The sequence below is a fragment of the Podarcis erhardii genome (assembly GCF_964252035.2).
Source record: "Podarcis erhardii genome assembly, chromosome: 18".
Classification (NCBI taxonomy): domain Eukaryota; kingdom Metazoa; phylum Chordata; class Lepidosauria; order Squamata; family Lacertidae; genus Podarcis; species Podarcis erhardii.
Genome location: NC_138516.1, coordinates 2,256,875 through 2,282,630, shown reverse-complemented (window position 1 = coordinate 2,282,630; position 25,756 = coordinate 2,256,875). Strand labels below are relative to the sequence as shown.

The following is a 25,756-nucleotide window of genomic DNA, read 5'->3' as shown; positions in this document are numbered from 1 at the left end:
TGGCAATTTAGCTCCAGGGACCACACATTCGCTCCATAAGACGCACAGACATTTCCCCTTAGTTTTTAAGAGGACAAAAATGTATTTTATGGAGCGAAAAATACAGTAACCTGAATGGATGAATGCAATGGGGAGGGTGGGGTAGAGAGCTGGATCTGGCTGGTGGGCCAGATCCCAAAGATGCTAGCTTTCCAAGGGCCATTTTGATGGGCAGGGTGGAGTTGGCCACCTGCCGCCGGAGACTGAAAGGCAGAGCCTTCGCCGGGAAGGAAGACTCTGGAAATCCAAATGCAAACCCAACACGCTTGTCCCAGAATCCTTGTTGCTTTGGGGCAACCACCCTAAGCCTGGTGCCTTCCAGACATCGTTGGTCTCCCAGCGGCTAGTACAACCAGTGGTCAGGGGTGACAATAATGGGATTTATGTCTTGCAACATCTGGATGGCCCCAGGCTACAGAAGGTGCTGGGGTTTTTTAAAGAAAACTTTGCATACAAAACATTCCTTTTGGGAGTGGCACAGGATTACAACTACAAGGAAGATGTAGGCATCTGTGCAGCATGTATTATGTTTTGGGGAGACACGCCTAGAAAGCTTAGGCCCATCGTAATTTGCCTGACTGCTACAACTTTTTTTCTTTTTTCCTTCCGCCCTCCTCCCTTCTTCTGATCAACAGCTTTGAAAGCATGCAGAGGCTTTGTGACAAATACAACCGCGCCATCGATAGCATTCACCAGCTGGTATGTATGTGCCCCGCCCATCCGCACCGCGTGGCTTCTGGGTGGTTGTTGTTGTTTTTGTTTTGATGGGGGGCGGGTAGCCTGATTTTTGTTATATATAATTTTTATTAAATTTTCTGTTTTACAATTTCAAATAAACATTTTACATACTTTAAAATGACTTCCCTTCTCTTTCCATGGTTCATTTTGCATATCTTACATCCCTGCATATTTTACAAAAACTATTCCAATTGGCTTTCCACTATTGCATCCATCACAGTTATTTTCCGTATACTCAATATACATTTTCCAATCTTCTTTAAACAAGAAGATTGCTCTCTTATTCTGTATTTTAAATCTGCATATTCTGTCAATTTAAGTTGCCAGTCTTTCCAAGATTTTTGAGGCCAGTTAGTCCTGCTCATTCTCTGCTTGCTCCCACTGGCAGGCCTAGCTAGTGCTCTGACATGCTGGGTATAGTGCCCCCCCCCCCGTTTTCTCAATTTAGCCTGGATTACTTAGAATTGAAGGAACACGGGTGGCACGCTGGTCTAAACCACAGAGCCTAGGGCTTGCTGATCAGAAGGTCATGGTTCGAATCCCCGCAACGGAGTGAGCTCCCGTTGTTCGGTCCCTGCTCCTGCCCACCTAGCAGTTCGAAAGCATGTCATAGTGCAAGTAGATAAATAGGTACCACTCCGGCGGGAAGGTAAACGGCGTTTCCGTGCGCTGCTCTGGTTCACCAGAAGTGGCTTAGTCCTGCTGGCCACGTGACCCGGAAGCTGTCTGTGGACAAACGCCGGCTCCCTTGGCCTATAGAGCGAAATGAGCGCCGCAACCCCAGAGTCATCCACGACTGGACCTAATGGTCAGGGATACCTTTACCTTTACCTTTACTTAGAATTGTAGAGTAGGAGGGGACCCCCAAGGGTCACTAGTTCAACCCCCAGCAATGCAGGGATTACTTATTTATAGCAGTTCTAACCCTAATTATTTAGCCCGGGGTGGGGATTTGGGACCTGCCCAACCCCAGCCTAAGGGTCGCATTCTGTTATGGGCAGCCTTCCTGAGCACATTGCAGTGGCGGGAGGAGGCAGAAGGGGAAGTGGGTGGAGCAATAGATGGGACACTTTCCTGCATGAGGCTACATTTCAAACACACAGAGTTGGAATATTCCACACGGCACAGTATCGCCAGTAGGGTTGGCACCTGTGCTGCATAATACAGGATTGTCCTGTGTTTCAATGCAAAATGCTATGCTCTATTGGTTCAATACAAGATGCAGTTAGTCCTATACAGTGGTGCCTCGCAAGACGAAAAGAATCCGTTCCACGATTCTCTTCAGCTAGCGGTTATTTCGTCTTGCGAAGCAAGCCCACTGACGGCTTAGCGGATTAGCGCTATTAGTGGCTTAGCGGCTTTTAGCGGCTCATCGGCTTAGCGGATAAGCGGCTTAGCGGCTTAGAAAAAGGGGGGGAAGGGGAAAAAACCTGCAGGAACTCGCAAGACATTTTCGTCTTGCAAAGCAAGCCCATAGGAAATTCGTTTTGCGAAGCGCCTCCAAAATGGAAAACCCTTTCGTCTAGCGAGTTTTCCGTCTTGCGAGGCATTCGTCTTGCAGGGCACCACTGTATTTCCCCTATTCCCCCCCTGCCAAGTTAAGGAGCCTCTCCTCTGCTCCTACAGGGATGGCATCCCTGGCTTGGAAGGAGAAACTGCCTCTCACTTCTTTCCTCCTTTCTCCCTGCTCCTGCTTCTTGACAGCGGAGGCAGAGCAGTAGCCATCACAACAGCCTTACCTTCCTCCCTGAATTTGTCTCCCCCTCTCTTAAAGCCCCCACTTCATCTTGTGCAAGTGAATTCCACAGTTCCACAGAGTTCCACAGTCGTTCCTTTTGTCTGCCGGCTTCACTGGACACCCCAGGTTCTAGTGTTTTATGAGAGGCACAGAAGCGCCTTCATTGGCCTGTTGCACGTGGTAAAGTGTGTGTATGTGTGTCTCTCTCCCCTCACCCTCCTGCCTCTCCCATTTTGTTCTCCAGTGGAAAGGAACCACGCAGCCCATGAAACTGAACACCCGCCCCACCAATGGGCTCCTGCGCCACATCCTGCAGCAAGTCTATAACCACTCGGTGACCGACCCCGAAAAACTCAACAACTATGAACCCTTTTCCCCAGAGGTGTATGGCGAAACTTCCTTTGACCTGGTTGCTCAGATGATTGATGAGATAAAAATGACCGAGGACGACCTGTTTGTAGACTTGGGCAGCGGTGAGTGGTTGCCGTACATTTCCCTCTCCTGTCTCTGCCGTGAAACCTATCTATACGCGAAACTGTTTCATTTCTTCTGTAGAACATTCAGCACATAGCTGTCAACCGTCCCTTATTTGGCGGGAAAGTCCCTAATCCCAGTGCTGTGTCCCGCTGATGTCCCTTATTGATGATGTCCCTTAAATTTCCCGGGTTTCAAAGGAAGCAGCTCCTCTCCCTCTCTCCCTGCCGGCCAGGGAGGAGGGAGGCTCCAACTCTGTTGCATGGCTGCATTGCTCACCCAATAAGGAGTCTAAGAACGACTGGGGGGTGGAGCTTGCATGCCTTGTGTCGATCAAATCGGCCGTGTTGCCTGGGGACTCGCCTTTGCTCAGCGCTTCCCAGCGGAGAGGGGACGGTGGTTTTCCTTGCTGCATCCCCTTTGCCGGGTTGCTGTGCTGTGGGAACCACCGCTTGAGGCTTTGTTTGGCTGCTGGCTGGGCTTTCTGCCTTTGGCTTGGAGGGGCTCAGAAGTTGAACATACCTGTGCCCTGAAAATCACTTATTTTGGCTGCTGATCCCTTATTTTTGAGGCTGCTGGTCCCTTATTTTCAAATCTGTAAGTTGACAGCTATGATTCAGCAGCGTGTACTAGTTTGCTTACGAAGCAGCTGAGCTGTGTAAATAATGGCCCACTTTGGATGTGATGGCCAAACCACGGTTTCTTTAGCAGGGCTGTGCTTTTGGTCCCCTTTTGCTTTCCTCATGTCCTGGAGCAGGGGTCGGCAACCTGCAGCGGCCCATGGGGGTCGTTTAAATGGCCCCCAAGCCACCCCCGAACCAAGCTTGTCATTTTCCACTAATGACCAGCGGAATTGGGAGGGAGAGGTGGGTGTATTTAGCATTCAGTCTGGAGGGACGCGGGTGGCGCTGTGGGTTAAACCACAGAGCCTAGGACTTGCCGATCAGAAGGTTGGCGGTTCGAATCCCCGCGACAGGGTGAGCTCCCGTTCCTCAGTCCCTGCTCCTGCCAACATAGCAGTTCGAAAGCACATTAAAGTGCAAGTAGATAAATAGGTACCACGCTGGTGGGAAGATAAACGGCATTTCCGTGCGCTGCTCTGTTTCGCCAGAAGTGGCTTAATCATGCTGGCCACATGACCTGGAAGCTGTATGCCGGCTCCCTCGGCCAATAAAGCGAGATGAGTGCCGCAACCAAAGAGTCGGCCACAACTGGACCTAATGGTCAGGGGTCCCTTTACCTTTACCTTTACTGGAAGGGTATAGTCGATTCTGCTCCGTTTCTACCTGCCTCCTCTCCTCTTCTTGTCTCAGGTGTGGGCCAAGTCGTTCTTCAGGTAGCAGCGGCCACAAACTGCAAGCATCACTATGGCGTGGAGAAAGCGGATATTCCGGCCAAATATGCGGAGGTACGTAGTCCGTGTGTGTTTGTGTGGTTAGAAATTGGGAGCATCCTGTGACCTACATTAGAAGCATAGCTGTCAACTTTCCCCCTTTTTTAAGGGAGATTCCCTTATTCCGAATAGGATCCCTCACAAGAAAAGGGAAAAGTTGACAGCTGTGATTAGAAGCCAAGTGCAATGTAGAGAAATCTAGACTTGAGGGGTGTGCATGCTTGTTTTAAAGAATCTGAAAAAAATACTGTATTTTTCGCTCCATAGGGCACACCGGACCATAGGGTGCACTTAGTTTTTAGGGGGGGAATAAAGGGGGGGAATTACCCCCCCCCAGGTCCAGGAGCGGCAGCAAGATTGCGTGCAACCTCGACGCCGCTCCCGGAGCTTGCGGGGCTGGGGGCGGGGAAACCCAAGCTTCCCCCAACCCCAGCCCCCAGAACAGGTAGCTATCCTCCTGCCACGATCAGAAGGCTTGCAGATGGCTGCCTGAAGCCCGGCGAGTGTAGCGGGAGTTGGCGCAGTACTCACCGGGCTCCAGGCTGCAGGCTCTCCGAAGCACTCCGAAGGCTTGCGGATAGCTTCCTGAAGCTTGGAGAGCGAGAGGGGTCGGTGCGCACCTCCAGGCTTCAGTGAAAGACTGCATTCACTCCATAGGGCGCACACACATTTCCCCTTCATTTTTGGAATGAAGCAGCTTCTTTGAACTGATAAAAATTTATATTCAGATTTCTTTCCATTGTGTAAAATATCTGGGCCATGTGCCACAAGCCGTACAGGTGAAAACAGAGCACTAAATGCAGTCAATACAACACAGGATAATTATATATATAAAAAAGTTCTCTGCTGGTGCAAGTCCTTGGTGGTTAATGATCTCTGCCGCAGTTGCTGTGTTCCCCCAGGTTGCTGGAAACGGGTCACTATCCAATTTACTACTAACAGCACACCTGCTTTCTCCTCCCCTCTTCTCTCCTCCCGGCTGCCTGCCTTTCCAGACGATGGACAAAGAATTCAGAAAGTGGATGAAATGGTATGGGAAAAAACATGCAGATTACACAGTGAGTTGAAACGGAACCGCAAACGTCACCTCCCACCAAACCCTGTTGCAAATCACCCTTCTTCCTCCTCTGTTTTGGTGTGGGGTTTTCAGAGGCTACACCTTTGTGTAGGGGCAGAGAACCTTTTCTGGTCTTGGGGGGGGGGCACATGCCAATTGTGGGTGAGCCAGAACGGGCGGACAAACAGATGCGACACCTATGAGACTTTTTCTGCGGAAGGTTACACCTAGGCTACATGCCCACTATACATTAAAGTGCTATGATATCTCCGTAAACAGTCATGGCTTCTTCCCTCAAAGAATTTTGGGAACTGTAGTTTGCTAACGGGGCTTGGAGCGGCTTGGAGATCCCCTTTCCCCGCCCAGAGTTTCGTGGGAAGAGGCATTGATTGCTAAAGCGCTTTGGCAGACCCTCCAAGTGTCCCTATTTTCCAGGGACAGTCCTGGATTTACAGAAGCCGTCCCGGTTTCTGATTTGATCCTGGAATGTCTCACTTTTCCTTTGGCCGTCCCTATTTTTATCGGAGAAAAGTTGGAGGGTATGGAGTTAATGTGACCCCTGAGCTATCTGAAGGCAGCCCTGCATAGGGAAGTTTTTTTTAAAAAATGTTTGATGTTTTAATTTGATGTTTTTAATTTATTTATTTATGTTGGAAGCCACCCAGAGTGTCTGGGGCAACCAGGTCTGATGGGAGGGGTATAAATAGTAATATGACAATAGTAATAGTAATAATAATAATAATAATAATAATAATAATAGAATAGGACTTGCCTATTTTCATCAGAGAAATGTTGGAGGGTTTGGTTCTTGGGGTGTGGGGAATGCAGTGACTGTTTAAAGTGGTATTACAGTGCTTGAAAAATGTACAGTGTGGACGGAGCCCTAGTCCATGCATCTGCCATAGGTTCTACACATTCATCTCTCCCTGCAGGCAAACAAGAGGAAGGCAAAAGCACGTGGGGGTGTGGGGGTGAGGCAGAGGGTCAGAGAGAGGACATGAGTCCTGAGGGCTTGGAGGGTCCCATTCAGCCTACAGACTCGAGGTTTCCCACCTCACACACACCCCTAGGTCACTAGAAGCCTTGCACCCATCGTCGATGGGGAATTCTAAGAAACAAACCAGTGCAATTATTCAAGGTCCAGAGAGCCGTTGTGATTCAAAGTGGTGTCCAGTCATATCCTAGCAAAGGTGGAAACTCTAGCACCAGCATCTCAGGAGCCACCATGCAAAATTTGGTTGTAGCAGCAGCAGCAGCAGCAGCAGCAGCAGTAATTTTATTATTTATACCCCGCAGAGGGAAGAGAAAAGAAAATGGCTTTGCAAAATGTATAGTAGGTGATGGCAGCAATAAAACCCATTTAGAAAACGAAAACAAATGGGGTTCTGATTCTCATGCTGGGGAAGGAAGCCCTCCCTGCAAGATTGGCTCAGCCTCTGGATTCCTGCTTGTCCAAAAGAGGCTTTTCCTTTAAGTTCCAGATCCTCAGATTATTATTGTTATTATAATTATTATTATATTGTATGCTGCCCATCTGACTAGGTTACTCCCAGCCACTCTGGGCGGCTCCCAACAGAATATTAAAAGCACAACAAAACACCAAACATTATAAAGTTCCCTAAACAGGGCTTCCCAAATTCAGAGCTTCAGGAGCTCCTTTCTTAAAAGCAAGCAGCCTCTGTCTAGCCCCTGAACAACTCCGCCCTAGAAATTCCTAGGGAATTTCTGCTCCCATTTCCATTATTGAGTTAAGGCTTGAAAGCTTCTCGTTGGCAATTAATGCTGACAGATGGTGCTTCCCCCCGCTTCTTGGCGGTTCCTGCTCAGAAGTATCCCCTCCTGAATGCTGGCCAGGTATCTAGGGGGAGCTTAATGACACAGAGCCTATGGGATGTCGGAGCGCTTGAGTGGTTGTTTCCTGGATTCCTCCTCCAATGAGGTCATTCTGCCTCTCCTTCCCTCCCCTGCCCTTTCTCCTCTGAAATGCTCCCCACCCGTCACTTTCCCTCCCGGTTTCTCTAATGACCAAATAAGTTGTGTGTGTGTGTGTGTGTGTGTTTATACGCATTAGATGGCACATCTTGCAAGAGGAAATTAAAATCGGCTGCTTAGCTTAATGACTTTGAGGGTGTAGGAGGGAGAACTTGCGGGGTAATTCAGGAGGAGGAGAGAGACATCATCTCAGTCTATTATCATCATCAGCAGCAGCAACAACAACAGCAAATATATCACATCTATCCTCCCAATTCCCTGGGACACGGGGGGCACTGTGGTCTAAACCACTGAGCCTAGGGCTTGCCAATCAGAAGGTTGGCGGTTCGAATCCCCGTGACGGGGTGAGCTCCCGTTGCTCGGTCCCTGCTGTTGCCAACCTAGCAGTTTGAAAGCACGTCAAAGTGCAAGTAGATCAATAGGTACCACTCTGGCGGGAAGGTAAACGGCGTTTCCGTGCGCTGCTCTGGTTCGCCAGAAGCGGCTTAGTCCTGCTGGCCACATGACCCGGAAGCTGTACGCCGGCTCCCTCGACCAATAAAGCAAGATGAGCACCGCAACCCCAGAGTCGGCCACGACTGGACCTAATGGTCAGGGGTCCCTTTACCTGTCCTCCCAATTGCTCAAGGTGGTTGCGTACTTCTCCCCAGTTTCTCTTCCTGCCTTTGACACGTTAGGATGGGGCAGGTCGCTCACCACCACTTAGGGCAGGGGTTAGCAAGGTTTATCTTGCCTGGGCCGGATCGCATGTGCGCCCGTGATTTTTGGCATGTGCGCAAACGTAATTTTCGGCATCTGTGCAGACGCGATTTTCAGCGCCGCGGAAGCAAGTTCCCGCACCTCGCTGCACCAGTTTAATGCAGCACGCGAGCAGGAACCTTGGTTCTGGGGCGGCTCGTGGGCCGGTCAAACGACCTCCGCGTGCCACTTCTGGCCCATGGGCCTTAGGTTGCTGACCCCTGACATAGGGTCTACAAACCTCCCAAATTGGTACATCTTTTTCTTGGAGGGGGAAACCCAAGCTGAAGCTGGCATTCTATTTCGGAGTGTGCAGATAATTTGTTGTTAGTTTCCGCACGGGAATTGGGAGTCACTTGCACAACGCCCCCCCCAAAAAAAACTTGGTGGGTTTTGGGGTGTGAGTCCCGTGCTTTTTTCCTGGGGGCACTCAAGGGTATGCAGTAGTCTTTGCTCTCCCCTCCGTGTAAAAAAGAGAGGTAATTTCAACAGTCTGCTCCTTTTGCAGCAAAAGGAAAAAGAAAAGGTCTGCAAGGTATTAAGCCGTTCCGGATTTAACGCTTCTTTTTTCCTCCTGAGCGGGAACTTTTTACCGCTCAGATATTTGAAAAAAAAAGAGAGAGGAGGAACAAAATACCCAAGCCCTCCTCCAACGGCTTCCATAGCTTTGAAACAGAGCCACGTTCCGTAGCTTTGGGTTCCTGCCGCTCTTGAGCGTGTGTCTTAAGAAGTATTATTATTATTATTATTTCAAAAATAGCTGTGTGTGCTTTTCCAGGCAGAACAAACAGGTCTTTGTGAGCCAAGTGTCGTGCTCAGAGAGGGCTCTTGGAATGCAGGGTTTTTCCTCCCTTCCATGTCTGCGTTACGTTACCGCCAGCTAGCCTGGCCACACTTCTCCCCTGCTTCCAACGGAGGGTTTTCTTTTCAGATTTGTTTTGGAGTCCAGATTTATTTTGGACTCCAAAACTCCCTCCCCTGCAGCCCCCACCTCCATAGACCGCTGGAAATCTGCCCTTGCTCCTTCTTAATGTATTTTGCACAGACCCCACTTTCTCTTGGCAGAATCACACCCCCTGCCTGCTATGAAACGTGATTTCCTTCTGCGGTCTCTGCTGGGTAGACCCTGTTGCCTGTGTTGTGGGGAGGTAGGGTGTGTGCAAAGGAACTTGTTTCCTGGCTAAGTTTGGAAAATTCCAGCTGAATTAAAAATCTCCACTGAAACAGGGGTTTGGGGAGAATGGTGTCACCTGGAACGGTTCATTAGCTTCTGCAGGATTTTGGTTTGATTCCAAGCCCCAGTTCAAAGTGCTGCTTCTTAATTCTTTTTCTCCCGCTTGCGAAAGATGGAGGGATCCCTCTGTTTAGAAGAGGCATTCTCTCCTGAGAGCAAGGGATGCTGCATATTTAGCTGAGATTCCTGCATTGCAGGGGGTCAGACTAGATGACCCTTGGGTCCCTTCCAACTTTACAATTCTATGATATATTTTTCCTAGACCCCAGGGATGGGCAACTTCCCTGCAGGGGCTGCTAGACTTGGCTGGTGGTCAGGGACCAAGGGCTTAGGAGTTCATATGTAAAGCGTCTGGAAAGTCTGGTTTTCAAATTATGTGCAATTTTCTCCCGTTATAGCTCTGCTCCAGAGCGAACGGCACCCAAGCGCCCAATGTGAGGTTTATAGTCAGTTTCCGACTTGAGTTGGAATTACTGTTCATGCTGCCAATAACATGTTTATTACTAAATTATATTATTTTTTATTTATTAAATTTGTATACCACCCTATATGCCTGCAGGTCTCAGTGCGGTTCACAAGATAAAATCACTCTCTCTCTCTCTCTCTATATGTGTGTGTGTGTGTGTGTGTGTGTGTATATGTATATATGTATATGTATATATATGTATATGTGTGTGTATATATATATATGTATATGTGTGTGTATATATATATGTGTATATGTGTGTATATATGTATATATATATGTGTGTGTGTGTATATATAGAACAAGAGCAACCTAATAATGCCCCCCCAAAACCCCCACATTTTAAAAGGGCATTGGATGTCAATCAGCCAAAGGCCTCATTAAAGAGGAACATTTTTGCCTAGTGCCTAAAGTTGTAAAATGAAGGCGCCAGGTGAGCCTCCCTGGGGAGAGCGTTCCACAAAAGGGGAGCCACCACAGAAAAGGCCCTGTTCTCGTGTTGCCACCCTCTGGATCTCTCATGAAGGAGGAACACAAAGAAGGGCATCAGAAGATGATCTCAGGATCCAGGCAGTCCTTGTGGTCCTGTGGTCTTGAGCCGTTTAATACCAATTCTTTTGACCATATATCTACAATTTGTATCACCAAAAATAATCAGTAACTATAATTTTGGACAGCAAGTTGCAGTTTCTTTAGTAATATTATTTCTTCCAACATTAAGTTCCAGCAATCTTGCCCCAAAATACATTCCCACATTGAACGATAACATGTGCCAAGTTTATCGCGACCCCTCCAACAATTAGCCGACACGGGAGAGAACGTTTTCTTTGATCATTGCACATGGATTTGTGGTTTTTTTAAAGGAAGAGTCATCCGCCTTGAACATTCCTCTGCGGAGGCACAGATTTATTCTCATGGATTTGCATAAACAGAGAGCTTTGAGGTGGATATCCTCCAAGCCAGTTGCTGTCTTTTGGCTCCCTCCTTGCCTTGGGAAGATGGAAATATCTGGTGCAGATGGAGCCTCTCCTTTGCTGCTCGCTAAGCAGATTATGTTTCCACCATTGCGACCAGAGAAACAAGACGGGGAAGGTTGGTTGGAGGGGAGGAGACACACAGCAGTTTAATAGGAGCCTGTGTATGTGATGCCTTCTGTTCCGATCTCTCTGTTCCCCCAGCACCAAAAAGGAGGAAGAGTCTGGCTGAAGATAAGAGGGGTGTGACTTTTCCTTTCGGTCTCCTTATTTCAGTGCCTTGTCAGTGGCCCAAATATAGTCAGAAATCTGTATCGCGGGCTGGTCTTAGGAAGATGTTCCCTCTTCAGGCACGGTAGCAAACGCAGCTGCATTTTGCCAGGGATGTAAAAGCTGGCTGAGTTAAAACAAGAAAGTCAAACTCCGTTTTCTCTCTCTCTTCCTCTCCTCTTCTTAGCTCGAAAGAGGCGACTTCCTCTCGGAAGAATGGCGGGAGAGGATCGCAAACACAAGGTACGGCGTTCTGTGTCTTTTAACATGGACCCCCCCCCCGGCGCAGAATGGGGCACACCTGCTTGTCCCGCCCCCACTTCTTATTCATTGGATGCTAGATATTGCCCCTGTCTCACTTCTTTGCGAGGAGAGAGTGCTGGGTTGCTTAGGGCATCCTGCTCAGGGGCTCACCTGGCTAGTGGTGGCCGTGGTGGTTCCTATTTAACTGTCCTTCACCCTAAGATCCCAGGGCAGGTTAAAGCATTTAAAACGGTTTGGAACAACTCACGGCCACAAAGAGATAGAATCATAGAATCCTAGAGTTGGAAGAGACCACAAGGGCCATCGAGTCCAGCCCCCTGCCAAGCAGGAAACACCATCAGAGCACTCCTGACATATGGTTGTCAAGCCTCTGCTTAAAGACCTCCAAAGAAGGAGACTCCACCACACTCCTTGGCAGCAAATTCCACTGTCGAACAGCTCTCACTGTCAGGAAGTTCCTCCTAATGTTTAGGTGGAATCTTCTTTCTTGTAGTTTGGAACCATTGCTCCGTGTCCGCTTCTCTGGAGCAGGAGAAAACAACCTTTCTCCCTCCTCTATGTGACATCCTTTTATATATTTGAACATGGCTATCATATCACCCCTTAGCCTCCTCTTCTCCAGGCGAAACATGCCCAGCTCCCTTAGCCGTTCCTCATAAGGCATCATTTCCAGGCCTTTGTGGGTCCTAAAAATATGGACTTCAGGTGTCAAAGGTCTGGGGCAAAAACCTGTGTTTCCTCCAGAAGCTGTGTGCTGAAGGTTCCAATAAGAATAAGAATATGAATAATTTTATACCCCGTGACCCAGGGACCCGTGGCCCAGGGACGCGGGTGGCGCTGTGGGTAAAACCTCAGTGCCTAGGACTTGCCGATCGTATGGTCGGCGGTTCGAATCCCCACGGCGGGGTGAGCTCCCGTCGTTCGGTCCCAGCTCCTGCCCACCTAGCAGTTCGAAAGCACCCTTAAGTGCAAGTAGATAAATAGGGACCGCTTTATAGCGGGAAGGTAAACGGCGTTTCCGTGTGCTGTGCTGGTGCTGGCTCACCAGAGCAGCTTCGTCACGCTGGCCATGTGTCTTCGGACGGGGCCGGCTCACGGCCTCTAGAGCGAGATGAGCACGCAACCCTAGAGTCGGACATGACTGGCCCGTACGGGCAGGGGTACCTTTACCTTTACCTTTACCTTTACCTTTACCTTTACCTTTACCTTTACCTTTACCTTTACCTTTTTATACCCCGTGCACTTGGCTGGGTTTCCCCAGGAACTCTGAGTGGCTTCCAACACATGAAAACATCATAAAACATTAAACATTGAACATTTCCCAATACAAGGCTTCCTTCAGGTGTCTTCTAAAAGTTGTGTAGTCATTTGTCTCATTGACATCTGATGGGAGCGCATTCCACAGAGTGGGTGCCACCACCGGGAAGGCCCTCTGCCTGGTTGCTTGGAGCTTCACTTCTCGCCTAGGGTTAGGGAACCGCCAGAAGGCCCTTGGAGCTGGACCTCAGTGTCCAGGCTGGTGCATCTCTGTGGGGAAGGAGTTACACAGCTTTGGGGCCACCGCTGAGAAGGCCCTCTCCGCTGGGGCAGCCACTACCCCTGAACTTCTGAGGGAGGTGGAACTGCCAAGAGGGCCTCTTCTGCTGATCTCGGCACCTGAAAGGGTCTGTAGAGAAGGAAGTGAGCTTTCAGGTACTAAAACTGGTGGGAATGGGAAGTGTCAGGCTTGGATTTGTGTGACCGGGACATATTTAATGCTTTTAAAAAACCCAGACCATGTTGCTTGGAGCACCGCTGAATTGCATCAGCATTTCCATGTGGTTGGTCTTTTCTTCTAAGGTATTTTACAAATGCGGAACACATTCCCCTGTATTTTCTGGGGTGGCTTTAGTGAAACACATGTGAGAGTTGAAAGCTATGTTATGCCTTGCCTTGCCAACAAAGTACCGTATTTTTCGCCCTATAGGGCGCACCGGCCCATAGGGCGCATGTAGTTTTCGGGGGGGGGGGGGAATCAAGGAAAAAATATGACCCCCCCCCCGCAGCTCTGGGAGCAAGACCTCCCTGCTTTTGCGGGAGGTGGCGGAATTCCCCCACCTCCCGCAAAGCCCGCAGGAGCCGCGGCCAGTCAGTCCCTTGTCCCTCCTCTGGGAAAAGCCCCCAAGAGCGGTGTGCTCTTTAAAGGGTGCACGGCATCCTGCAGGCTTTTCTAGGAGGTGGGGGAACTCCCCCACCTCACAGAAATGCCCGCAGAAGCCACACACCCTTTAAAGAGCGCGTGGCTCCTGCGGGCTTTTCGACCCAGCTTGTGGGGCTGGAGATGGGGGGAAGCGTTGCTTTCCCCCACTGCCAGCCTCAAAGCCGGGTCGGAGAGTAGCGGGAAGGTGTCACGCGCCTTCCCGCTGCCCCCTGATCCTCTGGGGCTGGCGATGGGGGGGGGGGAGCGCTGCTTTCCCCCACCACCAGCCTCAAAGAGCAGACTCTCCTGGCTTCAGCGAAAGCAACACGAAGCCTCCAGAGCGCAGGCTTCAGAGGCTTCGCGTTGCTATCGCTGAAGCCAAGGAGCCTGCATTCGCCCCATAGGACGCACACACACTTCCCCTTCATTTTTGGAGGGGGAAAAGTGCGTCCTATAGGGCGAAAAATACGGTACATGTGTGTGCACGTGCATGTGTGCGTACGCACATGCACCCTTCCCCCCACCCCTTGCAGCAAAAGCAAGAGAGTGTGTGTCCATGTTTTACTAAAACTCCTCTTACCTTCCAGTGTTATTTTTGTGAATAACTTTGCCTTTGGACCTGAGGTGGATCATCAACTGAAGGAGCGATTTGCAAACATGAAGGAAGGTAATGAGTTGCGTCCTCTCCTCTGGCCTCTCCACTGCTGGGAAGACAGTTGTGCTTTTTCAGTTGTGTGGTGGCAGCAGCGAGTATGTTCTTTGTATGTTGGAGGTGGCTGTTCTGCCCGCAATAAACGGGCTTCCTAGAATGGATATAGGCAGGGGCAACTGATGTTGTGTTTCTAGATGTTCCTGAACGCTGGCTCCTTTCAGCCAGCACAGTCAAAGCTCAGGGAGCTATAGCTCATAGATATATGAACCCTTGCAATCTGGGAATCACAGCTAAAGAATTCCACTCAACCTCTGTTTAAAATCCTCCATTGTAGGAGAGTTTGCTACCTTCCAAGGGAGTCCGTTCTACTGTCAAGCTGTTGTTAACACCAGGAATTTGTTTAGCTGGAATCTCGTTTCTTGCAATCTGAATCTGTTGGTTTGGCAGCAGAAAGCAAGCTTGCTCCACCTTCAGATCTTTGAAGGTGGCCATCCTATCCCCTGTCAGTCTCTTCTTTTTGCAGGCTTAATGTACCTAACTCCTTCAACCGTTCCTCATAAGGCTCGGTTTCCAGACCCTTGATCATCTTGGTCTCCCTCCTCTGCCCACCTTCTAGCGTGTCAACATCCTTCTCAGCCCCCCATCCTGCTCCCACAGTGGCCATCCACTTCCTCTCACCCTCTCTTAAAACAGCCGCTATCAGTCCTTGTCTTTGTCCTTCAACAGAAAACTGGCTCAGGTTGATCTCACCTTGTAAAAATTATAACAACCCACAAATGAGGACTTGACACCTGCTCTTGAAATGCGATCTGGTGGCCTTGATGAGTCCTGTGGCTGTGAAACTCCCTCCCAGGGGCTTCTGTTTCAGCCTGCCAGGCTTCTTCGATCTCATGGGTGTTGTCACAGGGAGCAGCTCTCTTCCACAGGTGTCAGGCAAAAGCTTTGTTCTCTTCTCACCCTTTGTCTTGGGGTTTTCCTTCCACCCCAGTTGGGTGATTTGGGCTCAATTCTTTGTGCGTGCATGTGCAATTTTTAACTGAATTTTATACAGAGTGAGTACACAGGTTCCACGGGGCCTCTTTTAAAAGACTCACCCTGTATTATAACCACAAATGCCAATTTTTAAGTACATATATCACAATATCACACATTCTGGCAGATGCATTACAATGTTTTTCTCTCTAGTGATATGACCGAGTAATAGAAATATACCATAGCTATACAACTAAAAAAATAAGGTGACTATTAACCCATCAGGCAGAATAATATAGGAAGATTGATGTAACGGAAAGCAGAAGGCTGCATTTGGCTGGCATTTTTTAAAATACAAATCGGCATCCAGAATAAATCTCCCTCTCTCTCACACAGTGTTGGAAACTCTGATGAAAAAAGCTAGGTGCCAAATGGCTCCTGAAACCAAGATTACAGTTGCCAAAATGCCATGCCTAGTTACCCCTTTTGGGGCAAGACGGCTCTAAAGTCTTATTTTCCGAATGAAGGACTGACTGTGATTGATTATCAGTTAAGCACCTGGCTAGTTCAGAGGACAACCTTGAGCCAGGTTAAGAGCTCTGAGAATTTAAAGAAGAAAAGTCACTTGATCCAGGGACAGTCCGCACATCTATTAGCCTATACCATCCTCTTTCTCTTAGTGGTGGCTGCTCCAGCTCAGGCTGCACAGAGAAAGCATTTTGGTTCCAGAAATTATTTCTGATTGCGCAGATGAAATACAACGGATAGAATTCTACAGAATGTTGTTGTTGTTGTTGTTGAATCGTTTAGTCGTGTCCGACTCTTCGTGACCCCCTGGACCAGAGCACGCCAGGCACTCCTGTCTTCCACTGCCTCCTGCAGTTTGGTCAAACTCATGCTGGTAGCTTCGAGAACACAGTCCAACCATCTCGTCTCTTACAAGTCCAGCACCTACATATTGGGGGGAGGGGGACCAATTTGCTTGTTTGCTTCCAGCAGTTAGAACACTGTCCCACCATCTCATCCTCTGTCGTCCCCTTCTCCTTGTGCCCTCCATCTTTCCCAACATCAGGGTCTTTTCCAGGGAGTCTTCTCTTCTCCTGAGGTGGCCAAAGTATTGGAGCCTCAGCTTCAGGATCTGTCCTTCCAGTGAGCACTCCTTCCAGTGAGCACTGATTTCCTTCAGAATGGAATTCTACAGGATGGGGAATTACAATCCTGTTCCAGTGATCCCCAGGCATGAACCTCAGATGGTGGAGATACCAGGCACCATTGTGGCGCCCAGGCATGTTCACTTGGTTGCAGGTGGTCGAAAGCCAGGAGCAAAAGGCGCCTGGCTAATTTCAAACACTGCTCTCACGCCAGTGAGATTTTGCCAGAAGCAGCTGCAGCTCGGGCTGGGCCCAGTTTACTAGGGCTGATCTGAATGTTCATGTGTGTGCCTGTGTGTGCCTGTGGTTCGGCTGCTCCAAGATTTATTGCTTAAAAGCTTTCACAATGTTTTTTTGTTCCCCTTTTTTGCTCTTCCTCTCCCTCATTCAGCTCTTCAGACAAAAGGTCTAGCTTTAGATGTGGCAAGTGTTCATGTCCTCTGTATTGCTGTATTTACCTGTGCTGTTGTTGTTTTTAAAAAAGACCGCAAGTACACTTAATTGGTGAATATGGTTCACTAGGCTGGGGGGGGGGGCTGCTGCAGAACGCCACCGGGCTCTGCTCGCCCTTCTCTCCCCTCGGTATAGAGAGCAATTAGCCTGTGACCTAAAAGGAAACAATTAATATGAGGCATTAGGGAAGCTTTCTTGAGCCCTGTAAATCACTTCAGAGGTTATTTGGGGTGGGTAGGGGATCCCTTATCTTAAGATGTCAAGGCCGAATTCCTAATGCCCACAATTCATACACAATCACCCATGCAACTTGGTGAGTCGGGGGGGGGGGGAGTTAAGACGGTTTACGTGCAGCACTCATGAACCTCCCTGATGGTAAGATTGTCAAAGTGGTTATTAACACGAAATCAAAAGTGCAGGCGGAAAAGAAAGAGGGAAAACATGATTAGAGGTGGCAGAGCGGCAGTAGCAATACTGTGTTTCCGAAATTAACAGAGAGCAGATAATGTAGAAGAATCAATGCAGCACGAAAAGCCTTTTTTGTTTTTTTGTTTTGCAATTTGGGGGGGGGGGGAGAGTGTGGCACATATCTGAAATTGACCCGTAAGGAGTGGAATCCCACCCGATGGCAGGGAAATGTGCCATTGCAAGTTCTGGCCTCTGCAGTAGCCAGAGTCCACCTATTCCTGCACCGCAGGGAGAGAGGGCCAACTCTTCAGTTTCTTGGCCAAATGCATTCTCTCTGTGGTTTGCTTACTTTTGATTTATGTTCCCTGCCTTTTGTTTGCCTGTGCTTTTTGATTTTACGTTAGCAAGGAACCGTGATTGGGGGAAATGAGAGATTCCTAAGGTCTTGCCTTTTTGACATAAGAAGGCACAAATTTGACCTGTGCCCTTTCCACTGCTTTAGGGTAACTAACGAGGGGGCTCTGCTCCTGCTTTTTCCCCTGACAGGTGGCCAGATTGTATCCTCGAAACCTTTTGCACCATTGAACTTTAGAATAAACAGTCGAAACTTGAGTGGTAAGATTAATCTCTCTCTCTCTCTCTCCCTATTTTAAAAGTGTGTTAGGTTTTGAACTGAGCGTGAGGAGCTGGGTGTGCAGCCTTTGTGCCCGCTCCCTCGGATGTCCCTGGGCTTGAACTTGTTGGAAGATAATGCCGAGGCCTTGTGCCTTCCCCCAATGCAGCGTCACCCGGGATTCATCACTCCGGTCTCCCGTCACACTGATGCGACCCATATCTTCCAGGGACATGAGCACACGACTAGCAGAGTCCAAAATAGAAGCGTTAGCTTTGGGGTGTAACATCTAATCCTTATTTATTGCAACGAAATCAAACACAACAGTACAAAGTAAACAGGGCTCCTCTTTCTCTCTCTTCCTTGGAGAGAACGCTGAAACAAAACATCACTGTGAGAGAACAGTGGGAGGAAGGGAGCAAACAAACGGAGTATCTCCCTTTCCTCTTATATAGCTCTAACAATCAGCAGCTGAAATGCATTACATACAGACACGTGGTCCAACAATCCTATAACTGCAGCCTAGGGAGGGGTGAAATCCTAACAGAACTCCCATCATCTAAGAAGAGGCATCTCTATTCCCAGGAAGGGATGCCTGTTCTAAATAGAGGCATTCCTAGAATGACAATACTTGGAGGGACGCAGGTTCCCCATCTCTGCTCTAAGAAAAGGCATTCCGTCTTCTCAAGAGGGAATGATACTGCAACCAATGCTAATTCTTAGGTCGGGACAGGAAATTTCTGTGTGTCTCTGATCCCTCTGCCAGATGTTGTCAGGACAGGGTCCCCCCAACTTGGGCCTCCAGTTGTTTTGGTACTACAACTCCCATCATCCCTAGCTAGCAAGACCAGTGGTCAGGGGTGATGGGAATTGTAGTCCCAAAACAACTGGAGGCCCTCATTTGGGAAGCCCTGTGTCTCAAATCGCAGCATCCCTGACCGTTGACCTTCTACTCAGCCACACCTAGAGATGCCCAATCTTGGGTGTATGGAAACAGGCTTTTGTTTTTTTAAAGAACATAAGAAGAGCTTGCGGGATCAGGCCAATTCTTCTCCAGCATCCTGTTTTTGCAGCGAGATGCCTGTGGGAACCCTGCAAGCAGGACCCCAGCCCAAGAAGCACTTACTGCTTCCAGCCATTGTGGCTTGGCAGCCTTCTCCCCCCGTCAATTTGCCCCCCAGTCCTCCTTGAAAGCCGTCTAAGTTGCTGTCCACTCCTGGCTCCTGTAGGAATGAGTTCCCTAGTGAAACCGCACGAAGGGTGGGGTGTGACTCTGAAATGTGCTCCATGGCTGGCGCTCCTGTTTCCTCTTTAACCCTCTCCCATCTTTCTCCTCCCCCAAAAGATATCGGCACTATTATGAGAGTCGTAGAACTGTCACCACTCAAAGGGTCTGTCTCATGGACTGGGAAACCTGTTTCTTACTACCTGCATACTATTGATCGGACCATAGTGAGTAGCTGCACACAGGGCAGTGGGTGGGTGGGAGGGGGGCTGAGGGTGTGTGTGTGTAAGTGTGAATAAGTTTGTGTATTAATTTGTTTGCAAATGGCAGTGGTGAGCATCATCAGCCTAATTTTATCGTGCATTAAATATATATATATATTTATTTTCATGGTACAGAAGATAATTTTTTGGGAAAGTAACAGTTACAACAGTAAAAAACAAATAACTTGTCCTGATAAAATTGCAGACTTTCAGCATGCCCACGTGTTAAAAGTTTCATTTGATTACTCTTTAAGAGATGACACCACATTTTCCCATGAGTGCTGGGTGGATTCCTGCCACAGTCTGAACAATTTATGTATTCAGTAAACCTTTGCCATATATTATAAAAGGAATATGGATTGTGTTTGCCCTTTGCCGCTCTCACCTGGCATGTTAGTTTCTCAGCCAATGCTATTGACCCTACTCTGTTATACCAAGAATCAACATTCAGCCCAACACATGTTGTGCATTTGTGTTCATGGTGGGATCAGGAAAGGGCGTGTTACTATTTTGTTGTTTTGGTTTAATTATTGACTTGTGTTTTATTTTGTATTTCGTTCTGTGAACTGCCCAGAGATCTTTGCTGAAGGGAAGCATATAGATTTAATAAATATATACAGTAAAAATAAAAGGGGTGGTGGGGTGGGCAGCAGCAAGAGAAATCCACAAACCACCTTCCGCAGAGAGTTAGAATTATGGAATTGTCAAGCTGGAAGGGACCCCAAAGTTCCTGGGTGCTCTGCATAAGGACCCTGACGCCTCTCTTTTGCATTTATTTATTTAGTTGGATTGCAACCTTTTACCTTTGGTGGCTTTAGGTGGCAAGTCCCCCGTCTCCCCCCCCCCGCCCCCGCCCTGACTGTTTGTCGCTTGCGGTTCCCAAGAACACAGTGTCTGCAGTTTCCCGTTCAGTCATTGCACTGTGATTGTGGTCCATCAACACAAGTTCTGTCCGCTTCTTAGACGCTGCTTTCTGTAAACTATTTTGAGAGTGGTGGTTTTTTGTTTTGTTTTTTGCTTTTGCTTTTTTACAATCAAGTCCTACATAAATTTTGTAGGAAAAAATAAACAGGACTTCTCATTTTGTTGGTCCCAAGTCGCTAAAAGAGCCAATGCTGGTGTGATGATATTTTAAGGGCGGGTTCTTGGTGCAGTTTTTAGGGAGACGATGCCTGAATGCTCCTTTGAAACACCTGGAACATCTGAGGAGGTTTATTCAATTATTTATTATACTGATCTATTTTTCTTGTCGTTGCTATTTAGCTTGAAAACTACTTCTCTAGTCTCAAAAATCCAAAACTCAGGGTAAGTGGCATAACAATAGCCGTTTTACTTTTTAAGCCTAACTGCAGTCGTGGAAGCTTCAGAGTAGCACAGCCTCTCCGAGACACGTAACGCGGGTGCAAAAGCCCTCTTTGAGCACTCTTCTCCCGTGGCTGGTATGCATGGAATCATGGAGCTGGAGGAGACCCTAAGGAATCATCTGGGCCAGTGTTTGCCACACTGTTGTTGGACCACAACTCCCATCATCCCTAGCTAGCAGGACCAGTGGTCATGGGAATTGTAGTCCCAAAACAGCTGGAGAACAAAGTGTGGAAATCCCTGATCTAGTCCAACTCCTCCGATGCAGGAACCACAGTTAAATAATTCCTGATGGGTTGACTATCCGACGTCTGTTTCAAATCCTCCAGTGCACTATGTTGGAAAGGCTGCGGGGAGATAGGCTCACATTTTCACGCACGGTGGAGTTGCCCGTTTTCAAGAAGAGAAATGACACGCTCTTCCTGTGTGTCCTCCACCTCTTATTGTTTGGAGGGGGGAAGTTTTCCTGTCTTTTCTCTCTCCCCCCCCCCACCCCCAGCCTTCTCCGGCCTCACGCTCTCAATGTTTACGCTCCGCAGGAGGAACAAGAGGCAGCTAGACGTCGCCAGCAACGAGAAACCAAGAGCAACACCACCACGCCAACAAAGGCCCAAGAGACCAAGGTCTGATCCCACAAATGATCTGCTGTGTGTGGACAGTTGCAGTTTCCTAAAAGCCAGGCTCAGGCACACATCAGAGGGGCAGCATGCTTCTGGGTGGGGCTGGGGGGGCGTCCCAACATCTACAACATGACATTTCTTTAAACAAACCTTCCCACCCCCCACCCCAATTATATTTTATTAAGTTTCAACATTCTTAACATATACAATCAAAGCTTTTCTCTTATTTTTGTTCCCACCTCGTTTTCCATGTTGTTGTTTCTCCCCTTCCACTGCTCCTTCTATCTATCGAATCACAACCACAATATTATAATCTACTTACTTCTGTTGCTCATAGCTCAAATCCAGCTGTGAGTTCATCATACTGTAATATTTCTTTAAATAGTCTTTTCAAACAAGGTTTTTGTTTGAAATCGGAAGTACAGCCGAACAAGCACCTCCCCCCAGTAACCAGCCCTTCCCATAAGTATAGCACAAGACACTAGTCCTCATGCCTCTGGGAGCAACAAAGAGCCCTTGGGCAACTTCTCGAGGGAGGGCTTCTGCTTTTCTTGGGTTTCGTGTCCTCTTATTTATCTGTTTGTTGAACAAAGGACTATGGTGCTGAAGAAGAGGCGGCCCCCGGGGCCAACGCCATCAAAAAGCCATCTCCGTCCAAAGCCCGCAAGAAGAAGCTGAGCAAGAAGGGGAGGAAAATGGCCGGCAGGAAGCGCGGGCGCCCCAAGAAGATGAACATTGTGAGCTCAGAGCGGAAGCCCAAGAGGAACCAGACAGCCCTGGAACTCCTCCACGCTCAGACTGTTTCGCAGACCTGCTCGTCTTCTCCTCAGGGTGAGCTGCCAAGTGGTTTGGTGTTAGCTGGCCACCTGCCACCCTTCACGTTGCGGTGTGGGCCATTATTAATTAATTGAATTTATATACCGCCCTATACCCGGAGGTCTCAGGGCGGTTCACAGAATAAAGCTAGTTTAAAAGGTGTTACTTTCCTTAAATGTGCATTTGGATTTTGCTCCTACTAGGGCTGGGCAGTACAGTGCTGCCCCGCAAGATGAACGCCTCGCAAGACGGAAAACCCACTAGATGGAAGGGTTTTCCGTTTTGGAGGCGCTTCGCAAAACGAATTTCCCTATGGGCTTGCTTCGCAAGACGAAATGTCTTGCGAGTTCCTGTGGGTTTTCCCCCCTTTTTCCCCTCCCCCCCTTTACCTAAGCCGCTAAGCTGCTTATCAGCTGATCCGCTGATAAGCCGCTTATCAGCTGATCCGCTGAAAGCCGCTAAACCGCTAATAGCGCTAATCTGCTAAGCTGTCAATGGGCTTGCTTCACAAGACGAAAAAACCCCTATACAAAGAGCCTCACAGAACGGATTAATTTCGTCTTGCGAGGCACCACTATATCTGGCCTTCAGCATCGCGATATATCACCAGCTAAACATCACAATATTCTGATATATCATGAAGTCTGGAATAAGGATGGAGCTGGTTTTCAACACTGTGATGTACTGATGCATCTCAGTGTCTGAAATAAGGGTGGAGCTAGGTAGAGGCATTGGCTGGCTTCATGGATTCCCCACACCCTGATCTTGTGATTCGCTGCCCCCTGCAGGAGTCGGGAGAGCTGAGCTGGCAGAGTTAACGGGGGGGTTGCAGGAATCTAGAGTAGCATTGGCTGCTTCACATTTCCCCCCCACATATTGTGTGTGTGTGTGTCCTGTTCCCTGAGTGGCTAGCAGTCCTGAGCCATTTACGGCTTCATAGGTAGGCTTGGTGATGAGCCCTCACCAGTGTTTGACTGTATTCAACCACATCTTTCCTCCACTTGTGGTTCAAGCCATCTCCCAGCCTGTTTCCTCGCCACAAATCCACAACCTCCTGTTTTCCTTGGGTGGGGCTTCTAAAGCAAAGTGAGAAACTCAATGCCTTGCGTCATCTCCCTTTCAGATGCTTACAGGTCACCTCGTAGTCCGTATTACCAACTACCTCCTAAAGTGCAGCGGCATTCGTCAAACCAGCTGTTGGTGACCCCCACCCCACCTGCACTCCAGAAGCTGCTAGGTAAGAGGGCTTCCCCCCTCCTCGATGAGCAGGCCAACCCACATGGTCGGTGTGGGAGGGTGTGGATGTGTTCAGGTTTGTGCAAACAAGGAAGTGTGAGACTTCATCAGCACCCTGGACAGCTCCATGGAGGCTTCAGGCTAGATGCTCCATATGAGCGGAGCTCAAATATTGTTTCAGCGCCAGCCCTTGGGGGACTTGAATAGTACCTGTGACTCTTATCTTCAGTAGCACCATGGACAGCTCATATAGGGCTCAGGCTAGAGATTCCATATAAAGGGAGCTCAGATATTGTTTCAGCACCAGAGGTCCTCGGACTGAGTGCTTAAATAGGAGCTGCAGCTGTCTCTGAGTCGCCAGCTCATTTAAAGGAGTCTGGACCGCTGTTCTACTGGGACAGGGATGGGGGAGGCTGGTTCTGAATGCAAGGCTGTCGTTGACGATGTTCTTCTGTTCTCCATCTCCTCTGGTCTGAACGCAGATTCGTTCAAGATCCAGTACATGCAGTTCATGACGTACATGAAGACTCCTCAGTATAAAGCGAACCTTCAGCAGCTACTGGAACAGGAAAAGGTAAGGAAACAAACTTCCTTTCGGCAGCTGTGTAGGATCTTCCTTGTAAGCCTGATCAGGGAGTTTTTCTGAGTAGAAATGCAATCGCCCCTTTTGGAATTTGGAACTCAACCCTTGGCCCTGAGAAGCAACAAAGCTCTGTTGATTTAAACTCTTGCAGAAGATATAATTAGCACAGTTTTGAAAAGTGAAGCGAGAGGCTGTAAAGGAATCTACAGCTGCCGCCTTGCAGCAGTTCTCAGTTTTCTTACCATTGAAGCTTGAAACAGAATGCAAAAGAAGGAACGTAAATACCGTATTTTTTGCTCTATAAGACTCACTTTTTCCCTCCTAAAAAGTAAGGGGAAATGTGTGTGCATCTTACGGAGCGAATGCAGGCTGCGCAGCTATCCCAGAAGCCAGAACAGCAAGAGGGATTGTTACTCTCACTGCGCAGTGATCCCTCTAGTTGTTCTGGCTTCTGGGATTCAGAATATTTTTTTTCTTGTTTTCCTCCTCCAAAAACTAGGAGTATCTTGTGGTCTGGTGCGCCTTATAGAGTGAAAAATACGGTAATTTGAGATGTTTGGAGAAACTGTAATTGTCCTACAACTGTGCCTTACAACTCATGTTTGTAAAAAGGTTCATTTCACATGCAGTATTGCTTTATCTACTTACAAATCCCTTTTTGTACCATTTCTTTACACTGGATAATGTGCTGGGTGCACCTGTTAACCTTGCTGTGTTCCCACCCTCTCCTGTTCCTGCTACTGTTCTAGGAGAAGAATACTCAACTTCTGGGGAAGGCCCAACAGTTGTTTACTCACTGCCAGGCTCAGAAGGAAGAAATCAAGCGGTTGTTCCAGCAGAAACTGGATGAGGTAGGAGTGGGGAGTGGTCTGGCTGGCGGGGCAGAGGGGGGAGAGAAACAGAGAATGCCCTCTGCAGAGCATGTAGTGTTGTTGTTGTTATTTACAGTGGTACCTCTGGTTACGAACTTAATTCGTTCCGGAGGTCCGTTCTTAACCTGAGGTACCACTTTAGCTAATGGGGCCTCCCGCTGCCGCCACACGATTTCTGTTCTCATCCTGAGGTACCCAAGGTACCACTTCCGAGTTAGCGGAGTCTGTAACCTGAAGTGTTTGTAACCCGAGGTACCACTGTATTAATATTTATTATACCCCAGCCACTCTGGGCGGCTTCCAGCCTATATAAAAAGATAACAAAACATCAAACATTAAAAAGCTTCCCTATACACAGCTGCCTTCAGATATATCCAGAAAGTTGTGTAGGTGTTTTTTCCCCTTGATATCTGAAGGAAGGGCATTCCACAGGGAGGGTGCCACCACCGAGAAGGCCCTCTGCCTTGTTCCCTGTATCCTCGCCGTGAGGGAACTGCCAGAAGGCTCTCGAAGGAGGACCTCCATGTTATAGCTAGATTGTAACTACACATGATTATCCAGTCATTACTATCCTCCAGCGCCTTACATTCAGACATTAACTGATATATCTCTCGTCACCATGGATGTGCTTTCTGCACCTGACTGTTTATTAATCTGGCATATCACATGCGTAAAACCCTCTGTCTCACTTTTCCCAAGGCATCTGGCTGTCAGGTCTGGACCATTCTACATTCCATCTCCACTTTCCCCACTTTTTCCAAGTCCTCTGCTTAATGGGTTGATTTCCCTCTTATCCATGCCCATAGCATAGCTGATCTTCCTTGCAGCTGGTATTTTTTTTTAATTTCTCTTTCCCTTCAGGCCACATCTAGATTGCACACACCAATCCCATGTCTGGCCTGGAGTCACAGTGCAGTGGTCTTTGCGCATGCTCTACAGGGGCCCCTACATCCCAGATCGTTATACCCTCCCTA

At 48.5% G+C, this 25,756-nt stretch overlaps 1 protein-coding gene across 4 annotated transcripts in view; it reads left to right on the top strand.

The window, feature by feature from the left end:
- Positions 1 to 25,756, top strand: part of DOT1L (DOT1 like histone lysine methyltransferase) — a 73,925-nt gene that overhangs the window by 20,644 nt on the left and 27,525 nt on the right. For all 4 annotated transcript variants that reach the window (XM_081845997.1, XM_081845996.1, XM_081845995.1 and 1 more), the window contains exons 4-17: positions 675 to 738; positions 2,760 to 2,988; positions 4,303 to 4,397; positions 5,378 to 5,440; positions 11,301 to 11,356; positions 14,144 to 14,223; positions 17,739 to 17,807; positions 19,151 to 19,257; positions 20,557 to 20,598; positions 21,195 to 21,278; positions 21,869 to 22,106; positions 23,215 to 23,328; positions 23,810 to 23,901; positions 24,660 to 24,761. In XM_081845997.1, coding sequence (XP_081702123.1) covers positions 675 to 738; positions 2,760 to 2,988; positions 4,303 to 4,397; positions 5,378 to 5,440; positions 11,301 to 11,356; positions 14,144 to 14,223; positions 17,739 to 17,807; positions 19,151 to 19,257; positions 20,557 to 20,598; positions 21,195 to 21,278; positions 21,869 to 22,106; positions 23,215 to 23,328; positions 23,810 to 23,901; positions 24,660 to 24,761 — 1,435 coding nt within the window. The remainder of the gene's footprint in view (positions 1 to 674; positions 739 to 2,759; positions 2,989 to 4,302; positions 4,398 to 5,377; positions 5,441 to 11,300; positions 11,357 to 14,143; positions 14,224 to 17,738; positions 17,808 to 19,150; positions 19,258 to 20,556; positions 20,599 to 21,194; positions 21,279 to 21,868; positions 22,107 to 23,214; positions 23,329 to 23,809; positions 23,902 to 24,659; positions 24,762 to 25,756) is intronic.